The 13,088-nt window shown below is 34.2% G+C and overlaps 1 protein-coding gene across 7 annotated transcripts in view; it reads left to right on the top strand.

The window, feature by feature from the left end:
* DDHD1 (DDHD domain containing 1) overlaps window positions 1-13,088 on the top strand; it is a 109,289-nt gene that overhangs the window by 58,081 nt on the left and 38,120 nt on the right. For 4 of the 7 annotated variants that reach the window (XM_078448247.2, XM_078448245.2, XM_078448248.2 and 1 more), the window contains 3 exons: window positions 3,023-3,151; window positions 4,210-4,357; window positions 12,102-12,208. In XM_078448247.2, the coding sequence (XP_078304373.1) occupies window positions 3,023-3,151; window positions 4,210-4,357; window positions 12,102-12,208 (384 nt within the window). Of the gene's footprint in view, window positions 1-1,020; window positions 1,123-3,022; window positions 3,152-4,209; window positions 4,358-12,101; window positions 12,209-13,088 lie in introns of all 7 variants that reach the window. The other 3 variants (XM_078448244.2, XM_078448242.2, XM_078448243.2) reach the window with 1 other exon arrangement.

Genomic DNA, 13,088 nt, shown 5'->3' with positions numbered 1-13,088 from the left:
AGTGTCATGTTAATGTAGAAGGGAGTGAGGATGCAAAAGTAAATGCTTTTTAGAACACAAATTTGAACTAAGTCCTAAAGGTTCTTGTGGTTTATTAATTGAACTGATTTGTAAAGTTCCATTTCAAGTGGATTTTTAAATAATTGCTTATTTTAAATAAAACTTATCTTGAATAAATTGCTTATTTTACTTTAAAGAAACTTACTGATATGTAACTTTAGCAATGTTTGACAGGGAAAGTGTTGACTTCAAGGTTTTCTGCTGATTTGCCAAATATCAAGTCTATGTCTGGCTTTATGTTGTCAGTTTCATGTTTACTAGATGTCACAGCATACATTTTTACTGGTGACTTTTTTTTTCATTATGTGTTACTAATCTTTCATTTTTTTATAACTAATCATTTAAAAGTACAGCTTCCAATTTGATTTATTTTGGCAAAAGTTTCATTTTAAAAATTCTTTTAGCAACTTGAACAAAGTTGCAAAAAGAATATTTTGTTTCTGTGGGAAGCTTCCATTATATACTTCAGTAATAGAAGGCATCTAGTGGAATGTATACTGTGATATTTTCTCAGGAAAACTGCATTGATGTTTAAAATGTTATTTATTGCCTTCTTAATTTGCATATCAGCTGTCAGCTATGTCATAGTCACAAATTTGGTGAGAGTAAATAACCTTAGTATTATAAAGATGGGACTTATACATCCCTTATGCATACAAAAATACCATGACCTATTTTTATTCTATGTGTGCAAAGACATTCAATATGATCACATAGTTATCTTTAACTGATAGGTATCATTTGCCTTTTTTCTTGCAATAAAAGTAGAGCATATATTTGATAAACATTATTAAACTAATGTTTTGCTTTACCGATTTTTAATGAGAAATTATATAAATAAATCATTTAGAATAATGTTTGTCAAATACAACTCATTTTTTAAAATTGATACAACAAAAAGGCAAAATGGCAAACCTCATTTAAAATTTACTTTGAAGCTCAGTGTTTTTGCTTTCTTAGTTGTCTACCACCTCCCTCCCTTCTCCCTCCCTTCTCTGTTCAAATGGAGAGGATATAAGGAGAGTACAGATGCGGCAGGTCTTAAGCGAAAGCGTTCTCAAGGTACAGTAATTGTAGTTTTATTTCTCCATGTAGTTATACACCCTGGCTTATAGCATTCAGTATTTAAAGCGTAGAAATTATTAGTTTTTAGAATTGTGTTCAGTGTGCTATTTTGTTTAGAGTTACTTAATTTTAAGCGCTATGAACATGTGTAAATAATGTGTGTGGTCCAGTAATGACATGTTCGCCAATACTGAGACGTTTTACTTTAAGACAGTATGTGGATGGTTTGAGGAAGAACAAGATTTCATTGACTTACCACTGTTCATTATCTTGGTCTTATAGTTTCAATGTTTTAAGCATATGTTACTCAAAGCTATTTGAACAAAAATGTGGTTTAGAAACATTAGATAAAAAGGCATAAAATAGTGATTTGGATCAGGCATAGAAAAAGTAAATATTTGTAAAACTCTTACAAAATATTTTCTTAATTTATGAAAAGTTATTTTATAGAAAAAAGCTGAGTTTGTACATTGTTTTTCTGAAGTTTTTTTTTGAGAATTGAAAATATTAATGTTTGTTACATTAATTGCATCTTGGTCTGTGTTTAGTGTTAGTAATATGTCCTGGCAAATAAGTGAAATACAAATTGTTTTTTTATAAGTTTTTGAAATTGTATTTGTAGTATAACTTAAGAAGTACAATTCCCCAGAAAGGATTTACTTTTCTGTGTATTCTAGTAGGGAATAGGTTTTCATAAAAATGACTTATGGTCTTAGATCTTGACAAGGGCTATAACATTTCATATATAATCTGAGGTTATTTCCAACCCATCCTCAAATCTGAATAGTTAGACTCTGCTGGTAACTAGCTTTGTGGCAAGACCCTAGGAAGGGACTCTTTGTACCTCTGGGTCCTTATATATAGTAGAGATTATATTTTGCTTAAAAGGGATTTTTTAAAAAATAAATCAGACATAGTGATTTTAAGGTGCCTGGTTTTCTGAAGGGTATGTGAATTTTTCTCATCTCTATACCAGAGATACAGAGGAAAGTTTAAGGCCTTCAGAATATAAGAATTATCAAGTATGAATCGATGGATATGTTATGACACTTCTCTTAATCTGTTGCTTCCACAAACACGTATCACTGAATTTGTGAAATGGGTCTAGGATCTGCTAGGACACTGGTGCTCGTGGTACAAAATGATCAAGACGTAGTCCTTGCCTCACAGAGCTTATGTATTCCTTGAGCATATAGGTTTCATTTTTTTTTTTAGAGCCTATTTTCAGAAATGTAATAACCATACTGATTTGAACATCACAGTAGAAAAAATTTCTTTGATTTCTTATTAAAACATCTTTCAAAAAAAAATAATAAATAATAAAAAAAAAATAAAACATCTTTCAACTTTGGATTTCTGTTATGGTGAGCAATATCCAGTGATAATTCGCTTAGTATCCATTCCACAACTACCTATTTCTAATAAGTTAGATTGTTGTCTTCCCCGTCTTCCTCTCAATCTTGTTTTGTCTTGCACCGCTGAGTGAAATTTTCACAGATCCAAAAATATAGTCCACAGAAGAAAAGAAACTTAAGTTTCTATGTCAAAGGTATTGAGGACTTTCATGAAGGTATAAATTATCCCTTAGAAGGAAGAAATGTCATATCACCTGGGAAAGCAGTTCTTTAATAATCAGAGCATGTTAACTACCAGTTAGAGGTTAAAACTATGGTGGGTAAGCCAGTTATTCCGTGTTGTTCTAACGAATAACCGTTCCCTGTAGCATGATTAATCATTTATAAAATAAAGTCCCTATCCATCACTTGCTTCAATTTAATATGTTTCAGCAAAATAATTTTATATTCAACTGAGTTCAAATACTGATTAAAAAATCTGTGTATTCTAATTCTTTGCACAAATGAGAGACCTTCAAATTAATTTTTCCTTTTTGCAACAGCTATTCATAGTTTCAAGTTGAGTAGAAATCATGTGGACTGGCACAGTGTGGATGAAGTGTATCTTTACAGTGATGCAACAACTTCTAAAATTGCAAGGACAGTTACCCAAAAACTGGGATTTTCTAAAGGTAATTGTTAAATATAGTTTGTCCAACTTTGGGGAATCTTTTTTTCTTGTATTCAAAAGGGACTATTCAGGTTCTATTTTTAGTATATTTTAAATATGTATTAAATTTAGTGATAGTTACTGCCCTGTTAAATGAAACTTTTATTAAGATTGATTGAGTTCACATGTATTCATCAGTGAATAATCATATATTAGAATGATCTGACAAAATTAATAAATATCTTTTATACTTCTAGAAACACAACAGCATTCAAACCTCAGGCAGTGATGTGAAAATAAAACATGGCAATTGAAGGTGAAAACTAAAAATTTTCTGTTGGATTTAGTGATGTAGAGGTCATTGGTGACTTGGATGGATTGAGGGGGCAGAAGCCAGATTGGCATGGGTTGAAGTCTAAGTAGGGGAAGAAATAGAGGCAGTAAGAATAGACAGCTCTTTACAGAAGTTTGATGAAAGGAAAGAGGAAATGGTACTTGAGGAAGATGTGAGAGCATTATTAATAAATTTTTCAGAAAGTTTCGTTAAGTCTGATATCAATTTTTTTGCAATTACCTCTTATATAATTTCTTTGATAACAAGATGTACTTGAATATCTTCTTACATGTTTCCTAGTCATTTGTATTTGTTTTGTGAATTACCTTGTCTTTAGCCCATTTTGCTATTTCAGTGGTTGTCTTTTCACTTTTTGATTAGTAAGCTCTCCTTTGCACTCCAGTAATTAACTCATTAGGCACTGAATTTTGCAAAAGTTTTCCCAGTTTATCATTCATCTTTTATCTTTGCTTCATGGTATTTTTTTTTTTTTTTACAGAGAACTTTTTAAATTTTTTGTGTGTTCAGTCCATCCTTCCCTCCTTGCTTTTCTTTTCCCTATGGTTTCTGGCTTTGGTGTCATGTACTCTGAACCAGTCACTGTACATCATTTCACAAATTTCATCCCCACCCAACCCAGTGAAATTTTTTCCTAGTACTCCTTTTTCTTTATTATTTCTTTAAATGTATGCCCAAATGCTATTTCTGGAATAAATAGTAAACTTACAATCATAATTTTTCTACAGCATCAAGTAGTGGGACTAGACTTCATAGAGGTTATGTAGAAGAAGCCACATTAGAAGACAAGCCATCACAGACTACTCATATTGTATTTGTTGTGCACGGCATTGGACAGAAAATGGACCAAGGAAGAATTATCAAAAATACAGCCATGTGAGTGAGTTCTTTGATGAATACATTCTCCATCACTAGAATCCAGACTTTTATCCGGGGTATAACAGAGTTTAATCATTCCACCGCATGTTCAATACAAACTACTCTAATATCTCTTATGTTATAGATGGAATTTCTAGACCAAATTTTGAGTGATTATGTCCAGATGATGATGATGATGATGATGATGATGATGATGATGATATTTGAGGTTTTTCCCCCACAGCATGGAGAAGAGGAAGAATAAGGAAGTGTTTTTAACTTACTAATTTACATTATATTAAGGTTGAAAGCAAAGAAAAATTGTAATTCTTAGTTTGTATCTTATTCACTGAACTGCAGAAACAGAATAATTACAAGGTTGCATAATTATGAAAAACATAAGAATTTTTTAAATTGTCATGGAGCACCTGGGTGGCTCAGCATCTCACTTCAGCTCAGTCATGATCTCACAGCTTGTGAGTTCAAGCCCCGCATTGGACTCTCCGCTCTCAGCACAGAGCCTGCTTTGGATCCTCTGTCTCCCTCCCTCTCTGCCCCTCCCCTGATTATGTTTTTTTTCTCTCTCTCTCTCTCTCTTTCAAAAATAAATAAGCATTTCAAATAAATAAATAAATAAATTGCCAGTTAGCAGCTTAACCTAGCCAATTAATTACTACCAGAGGAAAGTGAACTCTAAATTTTACACAGAGAACAGTGGGTGATTTACCAACATACCACATACATTATTTACCTCATTAATTTATTTTTATTCAACTTTACTCTTTTTTTTTTCCATCTTTAGTCTAAAAACTGTAAGATGTTATGGGGGTGAGGGATGTTTATACTTGTGTGTGTTTAAAAAATTTTAAGGACTGTGTTGAAAGGAAATGTTAGGGTTAAGTCACCATAAATGTGGCTCTAAACTAGCAATCGGTATGAAGAAAAATCTAATCATATTTATGATGTGATGAAAACAGATCAGTTTTTGGTTTAGAGCACACTTTATCTGGTTCTGAGGCTTCAAGTAAATGTATTTCTTGAGTCCTTATAGAGCAAATACTGTGCAATACCAGAAACTTTGTCCTCATCAACATCTCTATGATAATGCAATGTTGAGTTTTGTTTCACCTTTTATTGTAACACCTTTTAATGTCAACTGATGGATTAAATCGGTTCAACTCTTAAAAATTTAGTCAGATACCGCCAAGCCACCCTAATTTTTTGTCAATCTTCCTAGTTTCTATTACAAAAATCTCTTCTTTCTGATTTGTGTTCTGAGGAGTTGCACATTATTTCTTATAATATTTGTATTCTTATGTCAAAATGCTAATCTTTTGCTTGGATATCTAGGAATCTGAGATACGGGTTTAATGACAGATTCACTCTGGCGCCATTGATAAATGAGAAGGTATCAGCTTGCTTTCTTTGGATGTAGGTGAGGGGAAACCTAATCCAAAAAGGCTTGAACCAAAAGGAGGATTTAGTAGTTCATAACACTGAGAAGTCTAAATGTAAGATGTGTCAGTCCTGAGAACTGAGAATCCAGTTTCTACTGTACTTTCTTTCATTTTTGAGCTATTCTCAGACATCTCCTGTGTGTGCTTCCATATATGGTTTATATTATATTATGTTCAACTTCAAAAGAAAGAGTAAGCCTATTTTTCCAGAAGTCCCAGCTAGCCTAGGCATTTCAGTGACCAATGGTGTTGCATCCAGCTGCCTGAATCTGTACATGTGGCCATGCAGGGTATGATGTATTGAGCTTGTCATCTCCCAGAGTCAGATGGAAGTTGGCTTCATCATCACCATAGGGAGAGGTAGAGCCACAAATAAAAATCAAGAGCTATTATTGTAAGTGGAATGAATGAATCCAGAGTGGCTAAAAAAATAAGTATCCGCTATCGAGAAGATTGCTGTCATTCCTTCAGAGACAGGGTAATTTGATGGAAAACCCCCCACATAAACTAGTAATTGATAGAAAATAAACAAAAAGAAATTCTGATTAATTATAAACAGGAAAATCCAGAGGATCTCTTAACTCTTTCCCTGCTTTCTACAATTCCTTAGTAGTCCAGAACTGTAAAAAGAGTAAAATTAACTTCATCCTTGTCACTACCATTCTGAATCTTGTTTGTATTTGTGAGACTACAGTTGATTTTCTTTTTTAAATTTTTTTGGCAAAACTGAGAAACCTGCAGCTTGGTCAAGAAGACCAAGAAAAAAAGTGTGATGTATTGTTGACCAAGAAAAAAGTAGATTCAAATTGCTAAAATCAGGAATGAAAGAGGGGACATAATTACTGACCTTACAGAAATCAAAGGATTATAAGGGAATACTATGTACAGTTCTGTGCCAACAAATTAGATAGCCTAGATAAAATGGGCAAATTTCTAGAGAGATACAAAGTACCAAACTGATATGATGATCAGTAAGAAGAAATAGAATCTAAACTGACCATTAAGAAGTAAAGCATTTGAATTAATAATCAAAAAACTTCCTTCCAAAAAAACAAAGATGCTCAGGATCAGATGGCTTCACTGGCAAATTCTGCAAACATTAAAAGAGCACCAATTCTTCATAAACTCTCCAAAAAACTAAAAGAGGAAGGAAGACTTCTCAACTCATTCGTTGAGGCCAGTATTGTCCTAATACCAAAATCAGACAGATATCATAAGGAAAAAAAACTTACAGATCAGTATCCCTTATGAATACAAATAACTATTCTTTATGGACCCAAAAATTCTCAACACAATACTAGCAAACTGAATCCACCAACATGTAAAGAAGATTATACCTTATGACTGATTGGGATTCATCCTAGGAATACAAAATTGATTCAACATATTTTAAAAAATAACTCAAGGGTAATACACCACACTAATAGAGCAAAGGGGAACAAAAACATCACGTGGTTTTTGATGCAGAAAAGGCATTGACAAAATTTAACACCCTTTCTTAACGAAAACACTCAGGAGAGTAGAGAGCGAAGGGAATTTCTTCCCTCTGGTAAAAGGCATCTACAAGCCCATGGCTAATATTACACTCTAACAATGAATCAGTGAAAGCTTTTCCTCAAGATCAGCAATGAGACAGGTATGTCACCTCCCAATTCTGATCAACATTGTACTGGAGGTTTCACCCAGGGCAATTAGGCAAGTAAAAGAAATAATAAAAGAGATCCAGATTAGAAAGGAAGAAATAAAATGATCTCTGCAGATAACATGATCTTAAATAGAGAAAATCCTAGGGAATCTACACACACACACACACACACACACACACACACACACAAACTATTACAGCTAATAAATGAACTCAGCAAAGTTACAGAATACAAGATCAATATGCAAAAATCAGTTGTATTTATACACTAGCAGTGAACAATCTGGAAATTAAGAAAGCATTTCTAGGGGTGTCTGGCTAGCTCAGTTTGAAGAGCATACAACTCTTGATCTCAGGGTCATCAGTTTGGGCCCCATGTTGGGGTTGAGTTTACTTTTTTTTTTTTTTTTTAAAAAGAAAACATTTCCATTTATTACAGTATCAAAAAGAAAAAAAGAATAACCTACTTAGGAATAAGTTTAGCAAAAGAAGTGTAAGTTTTGTACACTGAAAACTGTAGTACACCATTGAAAGAAATAAGAGAAGACCTAAGTAAATGAAAACAACCTACGTTTCTGGATTAGAAGATTTAATATTAAGATGGCAATACTTACCACATTGCTATTAAAGTCCTACCTGTCTTTTATGCAGAAATTGACAAGCTGATTCTAAAATCCACATGGAATGTTTTCACTTTTATGTGGATCCTGAGAAACTTAACAGAAGACCATGGGGAAGGGGAAGGGGAAAAAAAAAAGTTACAGAGAGGGAAGGAGGCAAACCATCAGAGACTCTTAAAAACAGAATAAACTAAGGGTTGATGGGGGGTGGGAGGGAGGGGAAAGTGGGTGATGGGCACTGAGGAGGGCATCTGGCTATTATATGGAAACCGATTTGACAATATATTTAAATAAATAAATAAATAAATAAATAAATATCCACATGGAAATGCAAGGAACCCAGAGTAGCCAAAACAATCTTAAAAAAAAAACAAAGATGGAGGACTAACACTTCCCAGTTTCATAAGTTGCTACAAAGCAAGATAAATGGATTAGAATCAGAGTTGGACTGATTTTTAGCAAGAGTGCCAAAACAATTCATTGATGAAAGAATAACCTTTTAACCAATGGTGCTAGGACACCTGGATATATCTGCAGAAGAATGAAATTAAACCCTACCTCACACGTATACAAAAGTTAATTCAAAATAAAGCCCAAATATAAGAGCCATAACTATAAAACTCTTAAAACTTGGGAGTATATCTTTGTGACCGTGGATTAGGCAATGGTTCCTGAGATACAACATCAAAAGTACAAGCCACAGAGGAAAAAAGAGAGAAATTGGACTTTGGCAAAAGTTAAAACTTTTGTTCTTCAAAGGACATTATCAAGAAAGTGAAGACGATCCACAGAATGGGAGAAAATATTTGCAAATCATAATCTCAGAAGGATCTGGTATCTAGGATATATATAAAGAACTTTTGCAGTTAAAAAAACCTAAATTTTTAAAATAGGTAAAGGATCTGAATAAACATTTGTCCAAAGAAAATATACCAATGGCCCATAAGCACATAAAAAGATGTTCAAAATCATTAAGTATTAGGGAGATGCAGTTCATAACCACAAAGAGATGTTATGTCACTCTATACCTGCTAAGTTGACTCTTATCAAATAGTTGGAAAATAACAAGTATTAGTGAAGATGTGGAAAAATTAGAACTCTCCTATGTTGCTGTTGGGATTGTAAAATAGTATAATTGCCTTGGAAAATAGTTTGGCACCTCTTCAAGAATTTAAACGTAGAGTTACCATACAAGCCAGTAATTCCACCCCTAGGTATATACCCAAAAGAATTGAAAATATATCTACACAAAACCTTTTAAAGAGTATTCATAGGAGCATTATTCATAACAGCCAAAAAATTGGAAACAATCCAAACGTTCCATGCAAATGGATAAACAAAAGCATATTCATACAGTGGAATATTATTCAACTATAAAAAGCAGTGAAGTACTGATTCACAATAAACGTGGGTGAACCTTGAAACGTTATGATGAGTGCAAGAAGCCAGACACAAAAGGCCACATATGTATGATTCCATTTATATGAAATACCCAGAATAGGCAGATCCATAAAGACAGAAAGTGGATTCGTGATTGCCAGGGCCTAGGGAGAGGAAATATGGGAAGGTGACTGCTATGGCTACATTGTTTCTTTTGCAGGTGATGTAAGTTCTGAAATTAGATAAAAGCAGTGATTGCACAACTCTATGAACAAACCAAAAAGCCACTTGATTGTTCAGAAGGAAAAACTAGGGAGGTCGTGTCAAAAGGACACAGAAGCCAACTTGAAGAGATTTACTGATCAAAAAAGGAGACAATTTGAGCATCTGTAAGAATAGTAACTACAGTGGATTGAAACACTCCACTTCAAATATGTTTAAGTGTATGAGTTAGTAAATATGTCAAAAAATATAGAAGCTAAGAACTCAGTATTTTGAAAATTGTTAATAGAAGGTAAGAATTAACTATTCATCCTTCACTTTCTCATTTCATACAGAAACTATTTGGTTGTATTCCAAAGCAACCAAATATTTGATGTGAAGAAATTTCTCTTTCTAGAATTATAAGCTTTACAAACAAATAAGGAGTGATGGAACCATAATAAATAAATGAATCTAAGCAGTGATCGTCATAACTGCTAGCTTCACCAGAAAGAGACAAACACAGATGTATGCACCTATGGAGTAGCAGTCTTGCCAAAATAGTAGAACTTTCATCTGATCAAGCCCCTATATGTCACTAACAAGATACAGGAAGTAGAGGACAAAGAACATGTTAAATACCAGGGGGATACAGTCATTAAAAATCAGACTCTGAGGAACTCTACAGGACAAAAATAAATTACAAAACAAAACAAAAAAAAGCGGGGGGGCGGGGGGGGGGGGAGAAGAACCTGTAGATTAAAAGACACTTAAGAGACATACCTACCAATTATAGTGCACGGACTGTAAAGTAGTCCCCCCCCGCCCCGCGCCAACCCCCACCCTTATCTGCAGTTGCACCCTCTCTGATGTCAGTTATCTGGGGTCCACTGCAGTCTGGAAGCAGATGATAGTAGCCTAATGCTGTGTCACAGTGTATGTGTCATTCACCTCACTTCATGTCACCTCGTAGGCATTTTAACATCTCATATATCGTGGCAAGAAGAAGGATGAATGCAATAAGATTTTGAGAGCCCACATTCATATAACTTTTATTACACTGTATTATAATTGTTTTTTATTGTTATTAAACGTTCACTGTGCCTAATTTATAAATTAGACTTGTCATAGGTGTGTATGTATAGGAAAAATCAATATATATAGGGTTTAGTACTATCTTCAGTTTCATGCATCCACTGGGGGTCTTGGAATATATCCCCACATGTAAAGGGGGGGCTGTTGTATTTGGAGCTCAATTAAAATGTAAAAATATATTTTATGTTATAAAATAACATAGTCTAACTGGGAAAATGGAACTGCTAAACTACATATCTGCTGAAATTAAAGAATTGTTCAAAGTTTTGGTATGATTGGGGCACCTGGGTGGCTCAGTCAGTTAAGCATCCGACTCTTGATTTTGACTCGGGTCATCGATCTCACAGTTTGTGAGTCTGAGCCCCACGTCCAGCTCCAAGCTAGTGGTACTGGCGGTGCAGAGCCTGCTTGGGATCTTCTTTCTTTCTCAAAAAGAAATAAACTTAAAAAAAATTAGTTTTGGGGGGTGCCTGGGTGGCTCAGTTGGTAAAGCGTCCCACTTCATCTCAGGTCATGATCTCATGGTTCATGGGTTTGAGCCTCGCATCGGGCTCTGTGCTGACAGTTCAGAGCCTGGAGTCTGCTTTGGATTCTATGTCTCCCTCTCTCTCTGCCCCTTCCCCCAACCCCACTCTCTGTCTCTCTCTCTCTCTCTCTCTCTCAAACATAAATAAACATTTTTAAAAAGTTTTGGTATGATAATAGTACAGAATAGGTTGTTTTCCTTATGTTTTAGAAATAGATACTAAACAGTTTACAGATGAAATGATGTGATATCTGGGATTTCCTTTAAAATATTACAGGGGAAGGGCACTGCTATAAAGAGTTAGTGTGAGGGATTTGGAGAAATAATAGAACTATTCTATATCTTAATTATGGTGATGTTAACCACGAAATCTATACAACTGATAGCAAAAGGGGAAAAAAGTCAACTTTGCTGTATCTGAATTTTGAAAATAAAATTTTAAAATTCATATTATGGGGAGAATGAGTGGAGAAATAGATGAAATAAGACAGACCATGACTTGCCAATATTTGGGGCAGGGTGATGGCACAGGGTGGATTTGTTGCACTTTCTGTCTACTGAAGATTAATATATATAATTATTTAGAATATAATGTGAAAGCTTGTAATACTTGAAATCACTGATGACAAATTTAGGGAAATATCTTTGAAATGAGGGATTCCTAGTATTGTGAAATACTGCACAGTGTAACAATAATTAAAATATAATTGGACAAAGTTAGCAAGTAGAAGTTGTATGGTTAAAGATATTTTATACCATATAAATACATATGAGAAGTTACTCTGATAACATTTTGTTTTGTTTTTATTTTGGTTTTTTGTTTTTTTTTTTTTTTTAGGATGAGAGAAGCTGCAAGAAAAATAGAAGAAAGGCATTTTTCCAACCATGCAACACATGTTGAATTTCTGCCTGTTGAGTGGCGGTCAAAACTTACTCTTGATGGAGGTACAGTTTCTTTAAAAATTAAATGATTTAGTCAGTGGCAACAAAGTTGCTCATTGGAAACAAAGAGCCTTTCATTAAGTTGTCTTGAGTATACTCACTCTTTGTTCTAGATTATAAACATAAAATCCATTGATATTTAAAATAATTATATTGACATGTTGATTTCACAGCACAGTTTTCACCCCTGCCCTCTGTGGATGGGGGGGGGGGGGGGTGGGGAGCACGTGGGAGGAACAAAATGTGTAAAGGTTTTGACAGAAAGTGATTTGTCAACACTAAAAATATTTGTCCACGGTTCCATATGAGCTTACATTTTCTTTCTAATAATTTTCTTTTCCTATATTTGGAAGATAAAAATCTCAGGTTTTTTGTGTTCTTTTGTGGTTCCTGCATTCCTCAGGCTGGTGAATTGTTATAATCTAGCATAGAGAAATTATACAGTGTTTGTTTAATTAAAATCATTTTTGTTTGCTTCCTTTAAGAGCTGTTATCCAAAATATGCATCTTCCTCTACACAGAGTTATGACCTTTTAATATTTAAACCATTAGAGTAGCATGTTTCAGTCGATGATTTGCATAATCTGGAAAATGAGTTGTGCTAGACACGATGTCAGCTGCTTTTGTGGAGCTCTGCCTGTGTGCGTAGCACTCCACAGGGCATTTTACATGGAGTATCTCATTGAATTTTCTCATAAACCAATGAAATATACCTAGTTTGTTTTCTCTACTGATAAGGGAACTGAAACTCATTAAAAGGTAAGTGAATCTAACTAAGAATGGCAGGCAGGATCTAGGTCTGTATGATACCAGAGCCCTTGTTGTCACAGTACCAAACTGCCTCCCTGGATGATCTCCAAGGATTCTTCCAAGACTGTGATTC

Source organism: Panthera onca, chromosome B3 (assembly GCF_046562875.1).
Source record: "Panthera onca isolate mPanOnc1 chromosome B3, mPanOnc1 haplotype 2, whole genome shotgun sequence".
In the NCBI taxonomy this organism is placed as follows: domain Eukaryota; kingdom Metazoa; phylum Chordata; class Mammalia; order Carnivora; family Felidae; genus Panthera; species Panthera onca.
This window is presented reverse-complemented; position numbering and strand designations above follow the sequence as displayed.